This window comes from Phyllobates terribilis, unplaced genomic scaffold (assembly GCF_046119375.1).
Source record: "Phyllobates terribilis strain yellow unplaced genomic scaffold, ASM4611937v1 Scaffold_1__5_contigs__length_1240528914, whole genome shotgun sequence".
NCBI classification, from domain to species: Eukaryota; Metazoa; Chordata; class Amphibia; order Anura; family Dendrobatidae; genus Phyllobates; species Phyllobates terribilis.
This window is the reverse complement of record NW_027362761.1, coordinates 1032132632-1032150901: the sequence shown is the minus strand read 5'-3', so window position 1 is coordinate 1032150901 and position 18270 is coordinate 1032132632. Positions and strand designations below refer to the sequence as shown.

General features: G+C 41.7%; 1 protein-coding gene across 1 annotated transcript in view; it reads right to left on the bottom strand.

The window, feature by feature from the left end:
• The window catches only part of GASK1B (golgi associated kinase 1B), a 99847-nt gene that overhangs the window by 25700 nt on the left and 55877 nt on the right, over positions 1 to 18270 (bottom strand). The window contains exon 2 of the mRNA XM_073644846.1: positions 1990 to 2204. Within this exon, the coding sequence (XP_073500947.1) occupies positions 1990 to 2204 (215 nt within the window). The remainder of the gene's footprint in view (positions 1 to 1989; positions 2205 to 18270) is intronic.

Below are 18270 nucleotides of genomic sequence, written 5' to 3'. Positions count from 1 at the left end.
CTCCTAGCAGTGACGCGGCCGGGCCAGCACAGGGAAGTTAACTGCTGCAGTGCTGGCCCGGCCGAAGAAGAAGCAGCGGCCGTGCGCCGCTGCTGGGGGAGCGGTCCGGGGCCCCCAGCCACTGTCTGCCGGTATGTGCCGCGGTGCCGCACATATAATGAGGACAATCTGGCCATAGACGCCCCGGGCACCCTGGAGGTTCAGGGCCCTGGGCGGTTGCCCAGATCGTCCTCATTATAATCCGCCTATGCTCACAATCTGTCATGAAATTCCATATTCTGATTAAAAATATCTATTCATTTTACTATTTTTTTACCCCCTTAACAATGTAAAAGCTTAATATAAGAGCATAATTAATAAATGATGTTGCTAAATGAGAGATTGCTGCAGCCATGGAAAATGCTGTGCTGCATATGATCATTTTTAAGAAAACTGCCTCTCTCGTTACGCCTCATCAATAAGGTGACTCCTCAGTAGTGAAGCCAGCCTCACAGATGGAGAAGCACTGCTCTTGACAAATGATAGAGGACAGCAAGAACACCTAGAGGTAGAAGACATATAGTGGCCCTCATAGTGGAGTAGAGGTTCAGGGGAAGGTTAGGCTCACAGTATAAAATATCGGTCCGATTTTTATCCAGAAAAGTGGGATGATTTTTTACGCACTTGTCACCCGTATATAATCCGTTTGTTTACTCAGCAGCTATTAATCATTTACAGGACCATTAACAGTTTCCAATGTTACAGAATTGTAATGTATCAGTAATAATCGCATACTGCACCGTGGCATCCGATTTTTTTCTCACGCTTGTAGACTTGAATGGGTGAGTCACATCTGATTTCCGAAGGAAAATCGTGCATGCTGTGATTTTTTTTCACACACAGATTCAGTCAGTGAAAAAAATCGGTCATCTGCACTGCCCCATTGAATAACATAGGTTTCAGTGCGATCTGTTTTTTTAACAGGTAACACTCACACCAAAAATACAGTACTGTGCACGAGTAATAAGACAGCGCAGTTTATGAATAGACTAGGGTCACATGATAGTATAAAAAAATCGGTCCAATTTTCATCCAGAAAAGTGGTATAATTTTTTTTCTTACTTGTCATCCATGTACAGTCTGTATTTTTAACTCAGCTGCTACTAACCATTTACAGTTTCCTGTAATGTATCTGTAAAAATCAAATGCTGTACTGCGGCTCCGTATGGCATCCGATCTTTTTCAGAGTTAAGTCCAACATGCTGCGATTTTTTTCACAGACAGATTCTGTGAAAAAAACCTGCAATGCCCCATTGAGTAATATTGGTCCGAGTGCTGTCGGATAAAAAATCAGATAGCACTCATTCAATTTATATGGTGCTGTGAACCAGTCAATAAAGTGATTTTCCGCTTGTCTATTTATTACATTATCTTCCACATAAGAGATAAGGCTATTTGGGGATTTTTCTTTGTGTTTTTTGCATTGGCCTCCCTTCCTATAGCTGGATAGATTTAAAAAGCTTCCTTTGGCTGGTGTCCACAGTTCGGGACCCGGTCCTTTGTCTGCCCTTATTTACTCAGAGGTCAACTTTGACACATGGTAAGGTATTTAATATTAGGACTATCCCAAACGGATTCACATTGTTGTGGTGGGATAGCTTTCATACTATTTTTGATCAAAGACAGTGTTACTAAGAACCCTATTTATTTTAATGCACTTGCTTTTTATTTATTTACAGCAGATTTCTCCAGGCTTAAATAATATATTTTATTTGATATTCATGATACATGCTCTGTGCAATGTCAAAAAGCGAGAGTTGAGAAAAGTGTAGACATTCAAATAACACTATGAGCAGGAAGCAAACACTGCCATGTTCAGAACTACTATGCACAATGCATCATAAGGCAGTTCTACTCCATTTATTCCATAGAGTACAGTCTCTACTTTTTTGACCATGTATCGTCTCTGATGTACAATATACTTATTACAGTCACAATGTGTTCCCTTACTTGCAGAAGAAAGTCAAAAAGTGCCATCTTGGACCACTCATGATGATGGACTTCTGGACAGCCCAGATCTGCTTTGGGGACTTTTCCATTCAACCAACACTTGTGTGTAAGGATCTTTTGGTAACTTCCCCATTTGAGATTTGTGGAAGATTGTGTGATGTTGTCTGTTGAAGATAAAAGGGAGTCCCACAAAATAACCGGACAGGGAAGGATATCTGCAAAACAAAGAATATGCCATGTTTAGTTTATTGGTGGTAATAGCAATGGCCTGTAAGCATACTTTCCTAGGGTAAATTTACACCTGTGATTGTCACCATAATTGCTAATTAAACAAAGGTAATCTAGACAGACCCTGTTATAAGTCAATGAAGTCTTGTATTCACTGAATAGCAGATTCTTTATAGGATCTTGTGTTACTATTTAAAAGGATGTCACACCACCACTCTGAGTATTAGGAAGTGTTCACAAAAACATCCAATAAGTGGCTTATACAGTGGTGGCCAAAAGTATTGGCACCCCTGCAATTCTGTCAGATAATACTCAGTTTCTTCCTGAAAATGATTGCAATCACAAATTCTTTGGTATTATTATCTTCATTTAATTTGCTTGTAAAGAAAAAACACAAAAAGAATTGTCCTAACGCCAAATTGGATAGAATTCCACACCAAACCTAAAAACGGGGGTGGACAAAAGTATTGGCACTGTTTGAAAAATCATGCAATGCTTCTCTAATTTGTGTAATTAACAGCACCTGTAACTTACCTGTGGCACCTAAGAGGTGTTGGCAATAACTAAATCACACCAAATTGTGAGGAAGCATGAGCAATCTCAAGGCTACAAGTCCATCTCCAAAGACCTGAATGTTCCTGTGTCTTTCGTGCGCAGTGTCATCAAGAAGTTTAAAGCCCATGGCACTGTGGCTAACCTCCCTAGATGTGGACGGAAAAGAAAAATTGACGAGAGATTTCAACGCAAGATTGTGCGGATGGTGGATAAAGAACCTCGACTAACATCCAAACAAGTTGAAGCTGCCCTGCAGTCCGAGGGTACAACATTGTTAACTCGTACTATCCGTCGGCGTCTGAATGAAAAGGGACTGTATGGTAGGATACCCAGGAAGACCCCACTTCTTACCCCGAGACATAAAAAAGCCAGGCAGGAGTTTGCCAAAACTTACCTGAGAAAGCCTAAAACGTTTTGGAAGAATGTTCTCTGGTCAGATGAGACAAAAGTAGAGCTTTTTGGGAAAAAGCATCAACATAGAGTGTACAGGTAAAAAAAAGAGGCATTCAAAGAAAAGAACATGGTCCCTACAGTCAAACATGGCGGAGGTTCCCTGATGTTTTGGGGTTGCTTTGCTGCCTCTGGTACTGGACTGCTTGACCGTGTGCATGGCATTATGAAGTCTGAAGACTACCAACAAATTTTGCAGCATAATCTAGGGCCCGGTGTGAGAAAGCTGGGTCTCCCTCAGAGGTCATGGGTCTTCCAGCAGGACAATGACCCAAAACACACTTCCAAAAGCACTATAAAATGGTTTGAGAGAAAGCACTGGAGACTTGTAAGGTGGCCAGCAATGAGTCCAGACCTGAATCCCATAGAACACCTGTGGAGAGATCTCAAAATGGCAGTTTGGAGAAGGCACCCTTCAAATATCAGGGACCTGGAGCAGTTTGCCAAAGAAGAATGGTCTACAATTACAGCAGAGCATTGTAAGAAACTCATTAATGGTTACCGGAAGCGGTTGTTCGCAGTTATTTTGGCTAAAGGTTGTGCAACCAAGTATTAGGCTGAGGGTGCCAATACTTTTGTCTGGCCCATTTTTGGAGTTTTGTGTGAAATGATCACTGATTTGATTTTTGCTTCATTCTCTTTTGTGTTTTTTCCTTGCAAGCAAATTAAATTAAGATAATAATACCAAAGAATTTGTGATTGCAATCATTTTCGGGAAGAAACTGAGTATTATCTGACAGAATTGCAGGGGTGCCAATACTTTTGGCCACCACTGTAGGGTAATAGTGAAGTTTATGCTTGATGCGTTTCGAAGTGCTCTGACTTCTTCATCAGGAGCACGATTGAGGGCGCTGTATGGATGACGTAGGACATCCACATGAAGCAAGTAGGAGAACGGCAATTGTGAGGAGAGAGGAGGCGCAAGCAAGACCAGTAAAGCTCATCGAACCAGACAATACCATATGGGGGGATAATAACAGGTATTTTTTGGGTTATGCAGAGGACGTGTGGGACTTATATACAAATTGACTTAAAGGTGATGGCCATAGTTTATATTAGGTAAGCCTGGTCACAGATTCCATTTAAAAATTGGAATACTCAGGAGAGCAGTGGCAACAAAATAAGACCAAAAATGAACCACTTTTTACCTGGATGACAGCTCCTGTAAGTTCTCCAGTTGTCATATGACAGATTTCTTGCTGGGTAGTAAATCAACCATTCAGTTTTCAGCTACTTCAAGTCTCTAATCTCCACTTTAACATCTGTTACATGTTACTTTAGAATATGCCCTCATCACCCTTATACTGTGTAAGAATGCAACTGAACTTTTGAATCTTTCAGAAAATATGTAATCACATAACTGTGCTGAGTGATATTTTCAATGCATCTCTAGTACACGCACATACCATGCGAGATAACCTGCGCCTGACATTATCCTGCCATAAAGTAACAGCTAATAGGCAATGATGCAAATCTGATTGCGAAGAAATATGCAGTATGACGCGGAAATACAGACTGGACAGCATAAGGCCTCCTTAAAACAGTTTTCTTTTCCGCTTTTCTTTTGCTTGTAAATATCACCATGAATTTCAAGCCTTTTCCATTGTGGTTTACTTTTTTGTTTATGGTGATATTTTTTCTATTTCTATTATGTCTAATTGACACCCAGAAAACATCTGGCTGAAGTAATTTTTGTCATAAAAAAGCAGTATATGTTACACTGTAAACTCCTCGGAGCTGATTCATCAAACAGCAATCATCAGAATTCTGACATAAAACTCTTTGAAATGTCGCAATATTTTTGTAAAAGTCTTACATGAGAAAAAAATATTGTGACTTATTGTGTTTTTATGCCAACTTTTTAAAATTGGGTTCAGCTTCACCAGACAGGGCATGACCTAGCATGGCCGACAAATTCATCATAACTTAACGACTAAAATTATAACGGAAATGTACTCTAGTTCCTGACTAAAGTATTTTTTTTGTCAAGATATATATAGGGAAGGTATTCCATAAAGAGAAAATACAGCTTTCATATTCTTTAATTATAATGAGTTGTCATGCGGCTCTGGGATGGGTTACTTTGTGGTTTACTGTTTTTATGGTTGTTTTGATTTATTGTTTTAAATGAGTTTTACAGGATTAGACATATGTGGCTGAGTTTATAGACTTTGCAGCTCTACCTCGTTTACTTTAAATAAGCTGAGCTGTAATACCAGACACAACCCATGGACAAGTGTGGTGCTGTTTTGGAAAAAAAAAAAAAAAGCAGATTTTAAATTGTCTACAACACCTTTAAATACGGGAGGTTAGTCAGGTGTACAAGTCAAACTATTGTATGGGTATAAGCCTAGTTAGGAACAGCATGTAAGCAGATCAGTTTTTGTTCTGCGGCCCATTGACCCCAGACATGGCTCCCCTAATCAGGTGAATATGACGATGTACATAGACCACACATGTTAAACTCTGGCCCGCGGTCCAAATCTGGCCCTCAGGGTGAGTATATTTGGCCCGTGAAGCCATGGGGCCCATTATTCTGTATGGAGGACTATGTGGGGTCATTATACTGTATGGAGCACTATGTGGACCCCGTTATGTTGTATGGAGGACTATGTGTGGTTATTATACTGTATGGAGCATTAAGTGGGGTTATTATTCTATATGGAGCACTATGTGGGGCCCATTATTCTGTATGGAGGACTATGTAGGGTTATTATACTGTATGGAGGACTATGTGGGGTTATTATACTGTATGGAGCACTATGTGGGGTTACTATACTGTATAGAGCACTATGTGGGGTCATTAAACTGTATGGAGGTTTCTGTGGGGCCATTATACTGTATGGAGGACTATGTGGGGGTATCTTACTGTTTGGGGTCACTTTTGTTGGTATTATACTTTATCTGCATTATTCAAGGTCTTTTTATCCTTTGTTATTATATATTTAAATTAGACCATTGGGCCATATGAAAAAGTTTATTGTTATATTTGATGACAAAGAAAAACTTCCTCAATTGTAGACATTTTTTAATAAATATCAAGGTTGGCCCGCGACTTTGTCCATGCTTTTACTTTTGGTCCTCTGTGTATTTGAGTTTGACATCCCTGACATAGACACAGCATGATACAGAAACTGTTTTTACTTCAATATGAGATAGGTAACATCTCTCAGTGAGGTTAAAAGCTTAAAAGGGTTGTTCTCTTACAGAAACCATTTCATCTCAGGCATAATGAATTTTTTAAAAAAAAAATCTGTGCTTTACCTATCTTCCCAGGGACTAGCGTTTTGTCTCTGCCATTTTCCTGGTCTGTGTTGTTTGGCTGCAGTGGTGACGTCTCTGCAACCAACATCACTGCAACCAATCACTGATCTTAGCAGCTCATTCTGATTACTTCGGAAGAGCCGCTGAGCTCAACGATTGGCTGCTGCACTGTCAGAGTGACATCACCACAGTAGCCAAATGATGGAGACTAGGGCCACAGTGGACACACAGTCTGGGACCTGAGGAGCGTAAGTAAAACAAAGATTGTTTTTGCAAAGCTAACTGTGTCTTCAGGCACAAGTTTTTTAAAGGGAACTACCTTCTTAATGATTATACAACAGTTCTTGATGGTTATAGTTCAATAAGGAGGTACAGAGCTTGGCAGTTTTGCTACTCTACTATAGCACATGTTTGATAGTTAAAGCCATTTACAGAAACAGACTGTAACATGTAAAGCAGGCACCACACATTGAAGAAAACCAAAAATTATACAAGGGGTACAACATATTTTGTGTGATATCATAAGAACATCTTATTTCTAAGCATGTCATACTACAACGATACCCCTTAGATCTCAGTCTTAAGCCTCTTGCCTAACCAAATCAGATCTCACACTTTGCACTGACGAGGAGCAACACCCCGAAACACTGTGTCTGCAAATTGACATTCTGGTTTGGCTTTTATCCCAAGTCATATATGGCAAGACTTGTTAAAGGATCGATATTGACTTTTACAAACTACCTACAACTCCAACAAACTACAGCAGCACAATTCAGGAAGGTTTCACTGCCCACATTAAGCCAAAAGCTCTAAAAATGCTATTGCTCTATCCATAGAATTTGGATACTGCAAATCTAACAGAAAACTTCAAAATAGGACATTAGCCAAAGTGCTTATAATAGAAAAAGAAGATGAAGCTAGTAGAGATAATCAAGCACTAAAATGCTCGAAGTGTTCGGTACTCAAATCAAGCAGGTTGGATGCTCGGACGGGCTCGACTCGAGTATCAAGTATAATGGAAATCAATTCGAAACTCGTGCATTTTTCTGTAAGACCCATCAGGAGGGGTGGGGAGGGCAAGAAAATTGAAGAAATGGATGGAAACAGCGCTCAAATGGCATGGGAACAGCATGGGGAAGACCCTGGAAACATCTATGACTCCCAGGTCGCTTCTGGGAACAATGTTGTCTGAGTATTATTCCACTTTTACGGACTAACAATAAAACATACAAAAACAAAGATAAAATGGATTTTACAGGAAAAAATTTAGGAATCATTCTTTTCTGTATAATAACTTTTATATAAGGCAAAATTAAAAAGAGAAAAAAAAAGCCTCCTCCACCCCTTAATAGCTGGACCATCTCTCGCTGTATTTCCCCATTGCCTATCACTCCAGTAGATGAAATAGTAGAGGGGAAAAATAAAACTACACCTACCAGTAGTCACCGGTAAATGTAATTTTAATATTTTACTGCCTTATCTGGGCATGTGATGTGTGACATGGTCAGACACATCCTGTTTAATTTATGAAGGAGGGACTCTGAAACTCACAAAGCCTATGCAGACAATGCAAGAACTGCCAAAAATTAGAAGGAAGAGGGATTCGGATACACCCAGTATTAGACATAAAGGAGGGCCTCATACACATTCTGTTAAAATTGTTAGGTAGCGGGACTCCTAGACTCATAAAGCCTATGCACTAAGTGCAAGGGCTGCCAAAAAATAGAAGGAAGGGACTGCAATACACCCTGGAAGACAAGTAGAGGAGGGCCTCAGAAAACCTTTTTTTTCCCACTTTTAAGAAGTAGGACTCCTAGACTGGTAAAGCCTGTGCACCAAGTGCAAGGGCTGAAAAATATTTACCCCTAGTTAAGAGAATTGTAGAGGTAGGCCTTATATGCATCCTGTAAAAATTATGAAGGAGAGCATCATACTCTCCCTGGAAAAATGCATGATGACCTTCTAAAAATTATGAGCGAGGGCAGCCTGTTTACTCTCTAAAAATTATGAGTGCGGGTCGTCTGAAAACCCTCTAAAAATTATAAGCTAGGTCTCGAGGATAAGCATGTTTGTTGTGCTCCCGCAGCAGGCACAGTTTCACCTGGCCCACGGCCTCGGCCTCTGCGTGCACCATCAGCAGCACGTCCACTTCCCCGTCTCTTATCACACACCTGGCACATTTTCAATTAGGTATATAATATATGCCTGAAAACTTTCCAGTATTAATAGGGAAAAGAAAATATGTAGCCCTGAATAGGACTTTTGTTGCAGCAGCAGTATAACTATAGAAAGTCTGTAAGGCAATAAAACCTGCCTATATGCCTCTAATCCAAAACTATCCCTCCTCCATCAGCTATCCCTACACTGAATGCAGGTAACAGTGGTTTCACTAGAGAAAGGATAGTATGTAGCCCTGAAAAGGACTTTTATTTTAATGGTATACAGCAGTATACAAGTACTGCAATAGCAATTAAACACTGCCTGTATGCCTGCTCTTATCTAAGCTCTCCCTCTTAGATCAATTCTCCTTGAACTGCTTCCAGAGGAGAGTGTGCCGAGAATCGCATCACTGAGTCTTATATAAGACCCGATGACGCAATGCGGCCGGCCAATCACAGCAATGTCAGTAGCCAACATGGCTATAGCATTACCATGTATGGCAGGAAATCCCCGCATGTGTATTGGCTGTCTAACAGTCGCAAAACACGCAGGGCGAGGACTCGAGCAAGTTATGAGCGCACCCGTGCACCCCTATGCCCGATCGAGTATCAAGCAGTGGCGAGCTAGCTCGCTCATCACTAGAAGCTAATCATTTTGTAGTCTGAAAAAGTGAAACCCCAGTAATTTGAATTATAAAATAATCTACTGATTCTCTAATGACCTCATTTGACTCATGACACATTTTTGAACTTAAAATATATAAAACAGAACAGTAATTCATTGTAGCGCAAAACAGAGCACAGATCCTTACATAATTCATCCAATGAAATTTTCCTAAATATTTGCATCAATCATGATTTTAGGTAAATGACAATGCTATCATTGCAGTCCCTTAATATACAGTATTATCAACGAGACACTCAATCTCTTATAAGCTCTGGGCTGCTTTAAGATAAGATATATTGATTTTAGTAACACGGAGGCTTAAAAGGGAAAAAAGAATTATTATTGATAAGGCCATATTATATCATTTTGATCCTATTACCAACTTCTCATAATGATATGATATAATGGAATTGTATTCATAAAAATTTAATGCCTCGTGAATATTCGGTGTGTATCCGATATTATTTATGCACCAATAGACTTGAATGGGTGAGTCTCATCCAAGACGCAGAAGAGAACAGTGCATGATGTAACTTTTTTCTCGCCAACAGTTGGACCAAGAGGGAAATCAGTTATCTGAACAGCTTTATTGAATAACATGAGTCATGGGTCAGGGTGCTGTCCGTGTGCTATCTGATTAAAATTCGGACAGCACACGTCTAATTTATGAGCTCATCTGCATGAACCTTTACTATGACAGCTTTTCTATTATTATTATTATAATGCCCATTTCTTTGAAAAGAGAAGACCACTCTTCCAATAGAGTTTTTGGTAGTTGTCTCAAAATGCCTTACATTTTAGTCTCTTTTTACAGAGACAAACCCACATTCAGTGACCACCATTTTTTAAATGGAATTTTATAGCATCATGCTAGACTGCACACAACATATTGCTATTTTCTATGGAATGCAATGTAGCGTGGGGCATCAAGGCCTAGTAGATGATAGGAGGAAGCCAGAAGAGAGGACTCAAATGTCAACCTTTGATTATCCTCTGCTCATTCCCTCACCAAGGTGATACATGCCTTCATTACATACAGCTCAGAGGGGCAATGCGCCACTTACTGAAGGATGGGAAAGTGTGGCAAATGTCACGCTACATCTGAACTGAGTTCAGTTCATGCCATAAGCTGCTGTAGCACCACCTGCAGAAGCCATCATTTGAAGGATAGCAAATTAGCTTGAGTATAATGAGAAAGATAAGAGACACTTCTATTAGATGAAGTGAAGTCACCTTGGAGACTGAGAATCAATTCTTGAAACTGAAAAGAGAGGTCAACATGTTAATCTCTAGTTCAAATAAAACTAAAACTCCCATCATGCATTTCAAGTAATTGTCCTTGTGCAGATAATGCGTTTATTCTACGTGTACACAAGAAAGTCCCCAATATATATTCTATACTTGTCTATAGGCTTCTATTGCTAGATGGGGCCAAAGGAGCATGCTTTTTGTCCCTAGGTTGCAACAAAAATAGTATAGGAAATAGTATAGTAAGCAGGTTTATTCCATACATTTCATACTTCCTATTTAAAAATGTTATACTTTTAACGAATGTGATAATGGGTGACATATGCCACTTTATGACATCTATCACTGGCGTCTACATTGTCACTGTCCATATACAAAAAGTTATCACAGAAGTTTCCACAGGTGACCCAGCTGCAAGATGCTGATGAGTGAGCCAGGAGATCCAGAGATGATGGCAGGAACCAGGCATTCAGCTATTTGCATTGTCCCTTAGAGGAATAGGGGGGCAGTGGGAATTTGGTAGGAAGCTGTGCATTCTGTTCTTCAGGACCCATTTTGTCATTTGAGTGAGCATTACAGGCCTCTCGCCTCCATGGTCAGTAATTCCTTTGAGTATGTAGACAAGATAGAAAGTGCTATCTCACCTACAGAATTGGTGCATTGTCCGACATTGCAGGAACCAGTTCTATAGGAGCTGGTATGAATGAGATCTGCCTAGAGAAGCATCAGTAACTGTTACATATGGACCTCATAGTGACAGGTACATCGATCACAGAAGGATCCCAAGAAAGTCTGCCATGAGCTCTTTTGGAGGACTATTCATGCAAAGGCTCAAACAAAAAGCACAAGACCTTCTGCAGCCAAAACCAACTATCTCAGTTAGAACCAACTATCTCAGTTAGAACCAACTATTTCAGTTAGAACTATTTACAGTCTCTTAGCATTCTCAAGGTAGACAATGCTTTACAATTATCTCAGGGTGCGCCTGTGCTCACATTACACACACACATGCCACTCCAGTGTACACAGGACTCATAACTTCTTTTGAGGCAGTTCAACATCCTGGACCTCTCACTCTGTCTCTCTCTGCCCAAACTTCCCAGTTAAAGGGAATTTGTCAGCAGGTTTTTTACTATATAACTTGAAGACAGCAGGAGATAGGGGCTGAAACACAGATTTCAATGATGTGTCATTTATTAGGCTGTGTGCTATTGGTTACTTACAATGAAGGCTTTATCGCCAGGGCATTATCACTGCCCTCTCCTCTGAGAAGCAGCTCACTGTCAATCGATAATGTACATAGAGAGTGTAACATACCTGGCGGCGTCCTTGCATAGTGGTCCATCTCCCACTGTGCAAGAGCGCGCACTTGATCTCCAGTCCAGTCTGTTAGCCTGGCTTCCCTTCATGCTGTCTGCTTGCCTCTGTTTCTGCTGCTTAAGGGCGGCGCCCGATCACTTCCTGCTTCTTGTAGCTGCTGCAGGCACACCCCTTGTGCGTCCTCAGCCTATTGCTGTCTGTCACCTGGTATTTAACCCAGCTCCTCCCTGGAATCCATGCCTGAGCATTGTGTTCTGTCAGTTGGCTTCCAGTCACTGATGTGCCAGGTCCTGTCTATGCTTCCTGCCTTGCGGTATCAGTTCCCGTGTCTGAACTGTGTCCTGTCTGAACTATCTTCTAGCCTGTTGTCTTCTGCCTATCCTGGAGGCTGTATTTCCATGCCAGTGTGAACACGCTCCTAGCCTGTTCTTTCTGCCTTCTAGGGGCCGCATACCTAGACCCGTTCCTGTATCTTGCCTGTTCCTGTCTGAACACGCTCCTAACCTTTTCGTTCCACCTTCTAGGGGCCGCATACCTAGACCCGCTCCTGTATCTTGCTGCTGTGTCTGTTCTTGTCTGAATACTCTCCTAGCCTGTTACCTGTTTTTCTCTATGTCCGTACCTTCCCTTTTCCTGCAGAATCTGATCCTGTACCTAACTCCTACTCGTTGTCCCTGTACTCCCGTTTGTGAGTTTAGAGTCCACTCGCTACTTCATTGCAAGTATCCTGTGTGCACCTGGTTCTGCCTTTCCCTTCCAGTCTGTTCTGTGTGAACAGAGCACTGTCCCCTCTGCTCTGCCTTGCTCACTGCTCCGGCGGTTCTTGCCTGCTCTGCCTTGCTCACCGCTCCTGCGGTTTCCGCTCTGCTCTGCCTTGCTCACTGCTCCGGCAGTCTGGCTCTGCTCTGACCCTTTGCTCGCTGCTCCGGCAGTCTCGCTCTGCTCTGACCCTTTGCTCGCTGCTCCGGCAGTCTCGCTCTGCTCTGACCCTTTGCTCGCTGCTCCGGCAGTCTCGCTCTGCTCTGACCCTTTGCTCGCTGCTCCGGCAGTCTCGCTTTGCTCTGACCCTTTGCTCGCTGCTTCGGCAGTCTCATCCTGCTCCTCTCGCGCTCACCGCTCCAGGCGGCCTTGTCCTGCTCTTCTCTCGCTCACCGATCCAGGCGGTCTAGTCTTGTTCTGCTCTTGCTCGCCACTCTGGGCGGCCTCACTCTGCTGTTTGTCCACCGCATCTGCGGTTCTGTTTCTGAGTCCCAGTCTGTACTGGGTCCTATCCACTCGGTGCTTCAACCTGTCGTACCTGCCAGTACCTCCCTGCCTGCATACCAGTCGTGCTTACCAGCATCCGCCAGTCTGCATACCAGCTGTGTCTGCCTATACCCAGCAGTCTGTGTGCCAGCCTAACCTGCCTGTTCCTGTATTCCCCTGTGTCCGGGGTCTGTCCTGGAGTAGCACCTGGTCCCTCTGCTCAGTTCCTCCTTGGTGCACTGGCGTCGTATGCCGTCGTACGACCATGGTCGGTTCGGATGGATACTTAGTTACGCCCCTCCAGGCATTCACACTCCGGCACGGTCCAGTGGAATCACTACATATACAAGCACACGCCACTCAGCCCGGGCGTGTGCATTACAGAGAGATTTTATTGTTCAAATATAAAAATGTGGGAGGACACACAAACAAAAGGAGAAGGGTCCAAATCACAAGTGGGGTAATAAAATTGACATATGCCAAGGGTAAGAAGGGAGACATGCTGCATGGTAACATAGTTAATGCATATACAATGTAAAACCAAAGTCAAGTGTATAGATGTACAGTATGTAGCTTAATTTAAGGCAATGTAGATATGGTCTACAGATGTAGCTGGCTGTGGTAATGGAAGTATAAGTGGGTAATACATACAGGTAATTATATAAGTACTTACAGAATGCCCACCCCTTGATGAAGGCATCGCCGAAACGCACGTTGGTTGTGCTCATAACATAACAGTTCCTGTTGCTACCTTGGTATGTGTTAACCAACTTAAGCTGCTGTATATATATTTTTGCTGGCTTCTGTAAGTACTTACGCACTTGCAGATACAGAGGCGACTTAAGCTCACCCAGGACAGGATCCTCCATGCACAGAACCTTGCAGTGCACCACGGAATAATTCCGAAAATTCAGAAAAAATCCAGGAAAGGCAGGAGATCCATAAAAACTTTAACTTTATTGAAAAATCCGCAAATCCATGAAAACCTGTAGAGTAATGAACCGCAGCAAGCGCGTTTCAGACGTAGTGCTTATTCATTGCTTACGTATATACTTACCTATACTTATAACCCACTTACTGTATACTTCCACTTTCACAGCCAGCTACATCTGTAGACCATATCTACATTGCCCTTAAATTAAGCTACAGCGCTGGCCAAAAGTATTGGCACCCCTGCAATTCTGTCAGATAATACTCAGTTTCTTCCTTAAAATGATTGCAATCACAAATTCTTTGGTATTATTCTCTTCATTTAATTTGCTTGTAAGGAAAAAACACAAAAGAGAATGAAGCAAAAATCAAATCATTGATCATTTCACACAAAACTCCAAAAAAGGGCCGGACAAAAGTATTGGCACCCTAAGCCTAATACTTGGTTGCACAACCTTTAGCCAAAATAACTGTGAACAACCACTTCCGGTAACCATCAATGAGTTTCTTACAATGCTCTGCTGGAATTGTAGACCATTCTTCTTTGGCAAACTGCTCCAGGTCCCTGATATTTGAAGGGTGTCTTCTCCAAACTGCCATTTTGAGATCTCTCCACAGGTGTTCTATGGGATTTAGGTCTGGACTCATTGCTGGCCACCTTAGAAGTCTCCAGTGCTTTCTCTAAAACCATTTTATAGTGCTTTTGGAAGTGTGCTTTGGGTCATTGTCCTGTTGGAAGACCCATGACCTCTGAGGGAGACCCAGCTTTCTCACACTGGGCCCTACATTATGCTGCAAAATTTGTTGGTAGTCTTCAGACTTCATAATGCCATGCACACGGTCAAGCAGTCCAGTGCCAGAGGCAGCAAAGCAACCCCAAAACATCAGGGAACCTCCGCCATGTTTGACTGTAGGGACCGTGTTCTTTTCTTTGAATGCCTCTTTTTTTTTCCTGTACACTCTCTGTTGATGCTTTTTCCCAAAAAGCTCTACTTTTGTCTCATCTGACCAGAGAACATTCTTCCAAAACGTTTTAGGCTTTCTCACGTAAGTTTTGGCAAACTCCAGCCTGGCTTTTTTATGTCTCGGGGTAAGAAGTGGGGTCTTCTTGGCTATCCTACATACAGTCCCTTTTCATTCAGACGTCGACGGATAGTACGGGTTCACACTGTTGTACCCTCGGACTGCTGGGCAGCTTGAACTTGTTTGGATGTTAGTCGAGGTTCTTTATCCACCATCAGCACAATCTTGTGTTGAAATCTCTCGTCAATTTTTCTTTTCCGTCTACATCTAGGGAGGTTAGCCACAGTGTCATGGGCTTTAAACTTCTTGATGACACTGCGCACGGAAGACACAGGAACATTCAGGTCTTTGGAGATGGACTTGTAGCCTTGAGATTGCTCATGCTTCCTCACAATTTGGTTTCTCAAGTCCTCAGACAGTTCTTTGGTCTTCTTTCTTTTCTCCATGCTCAATGTGGTACACACAAGGACAGAAGACAGAGGTTGAGTCAACTTTAATCCATGTTAACTGGCTGCAAGTGTGATTTAGTTATTGCCAACACCTTTTAGGTGCCACAGGTAAGTTACAGGTGCTGTTAGATACACGAATAAGAGAAACATCACATGATTTTTCAAAGGGTGCCAATACTTTTGTCCGCCCCCTTTTTTAGGCTTGGTGTGGAATTATATCCTATTTGGTATTAGGACAATTCTTTTTGTGTTTTTTTCATTGAAGACAAATGAAATGAAGAGAATAATACCAAAGAATTTGTGATTGCAATCATTTTCAGGAAGAAAAGGAGTATTATCTCAAAGAATTGCAGTGGTGCCAATACTTTTGGCCAGCACTGTATATACATCTATATACATTGTATATGCATTATCTATATCGCCATGCAGCATGTCTCCTTTCTTACCCTTGGCACATATCAATTTTATTACCCCACTTGTGATTTGCGCTTTTCTCCTTTTGTGTGTAACCCCACATTTTTATACTTGAACAATAAAATCTAATTTTATAATTATATCCTGTCCTACTGACTTTTTATCGATCTTGGTGTTTTGTTCATATTTATTGTACAGATTATTCTTTTGGCAATCACTATTCAGACATATGCACATATTTATTGTATTATTTATTATGTTTATATTTATACCTACAGCTATATATTCATGTGCATATTGACTCTCTTTGTTCCTTGCAATCTTTTTTCTTCTTAATGTACATAGGGAGCCTGGTGTGGGCGGGGTCAGCTTTCAGAGCTCTGCTACATGCTACATCTTAGGTCACGTTCACATGTTCAGGATTTGGTCAGTATTTTACATCAGTATTTGTAAGCCAAAATCAGGAATGTAACAATCAGAGGAAAAGTATAATAGAAACCCATCACCACTTTTGCGTTTTTCACCCATTCCTCAAATACTGAATGTGTGAACGTGGCCTAAAAACTCTGATTGTGTCAGACTCCACCCCCGGAAAGGGGGTGGAGTCTGTCTATATGTTAAGACGTGTCTAAAGCCTACAATACGGGAGGATGTATGGGAGGGAAATGAGGAGGTCGAGTCCTTATGGGTGGAGATACATGGGGCAAAAAACAATAATAAAATTATCATAGGAGTCTGTTATAAACCACCAAATATAGCAGAAGCCACGGAAAGTCTATTAATGAGACAAATAGACGAAGTAGCAATAAATAACGAGGTGATTATTATGGGGGACTTCAACTACACCGATATAGACTGGGAAACCGAAAGCTGTAGATCTCAGAAAGGAAACAGGTTTCTGTCAATTATCAAAGACAATTATTTGTCACAACTTGTGCAGGAACCAACTAGAGGGACGGCCCTTTTAGACTTAATATTAACTAACAGGCCAGACAGAATAACTGAGGTGCCGGTCGGGGGGCACCTGGGAAATAGTGACCACAACATTATACAATTCCACATGTGCTTCAGTAGGGTGCCCAGCAAGGGAGTCACAAAAACACTGAACTTCAGGAGGGCAAAGTTTGATCAGCTAAGAGATGCCATTCACCTTATAGACTGGGATAGTATCTTCAGTAATAGGAGCACGGATAGAAAATGGGAAATTTTCAAAACAGTCCTACATAGTCACTGTAGAAGGTACATACCTTATGGGAATAAAAGGGCTAGGAATAGGAGGAAGCCAATGTGGCTAAATAAGGAAGTCAAGAGGGCAATGAAAAACAAAAAAAGGGCTTTCAGTAAACTTAAACAAGAAGGCAGCGAGGAAGCGCTAATATCTTATAGGGAAAAAAACAAAATCTGTAAGAAACAAATAAGAATAGCAAAAGAGGAGACAGAGAGACTAATTGCCAAGGAAAGTAAAACAAATCCCAAACTGTTCTTTAACTATATAAACAGTAAAAGGATTAAAAGTGATGGAGTTGGCCCATTGAAAAATAACTTGGGTAAAATCATAGAGGGCGATGAGGGTAAAGCAAACCTACTCAATAGCTTCTTCTCCACTGTTTTCACAAAAGAAAACAATTTATCGGAGGAAATGCAGAGTGATAAAGTAAACCCTCCGCTAAATATCACCCACCTAACCCAGGAGGAAGTTCAGAAACGCCTAAATAATATCAAAATAGACAAGTCACCAGGCCCAGATGACATACACCCCCGAGTACTAAAAGAATTAAGTAATGTGATAGACAGGCCACTGTATCTTATATTCAAGCACTCTTTATGGACAGGGACTGTCCCACTAGACTGGCGCCAAGCAAATGTGGTACCAATATTCAAAAAGGGGTCTAAAAGTGACCCTGGGAACTATAGACCAGTAAGCTTAACGTCTGCTGTGTGTAAACTGTTTGAAGGATTTCTTAGAGAAGCTATTGTAGAATATCTTAATGATAATAACTGTCTAACTCCATATCAACATGGATTCATGAGGGATCGCTCCTGCCAAACAAACCTGATGGCCTTCTACGAGGAGGTGAGCTCACAGCTGGACCGGAGAGAGTCAGTGGATGTTGTATACCTTGACTTCTCCAAAGCGTTTGATACCGTGCCACACAAAAGGTTGGTATATAAAATGAGAATGCTTGGCCTGGGGGATAATGTGTGCAAGTGGGTAAATAGCTGGCTGAGTGATAGAAAGCAGAGGGTGGTTATCAATGGAGTAAGCTTAGGGTGTGTCAGGGTTACTAGCGGGGTGCCTCAAGGGTCTGTCTGGGGCCCTATATTATTT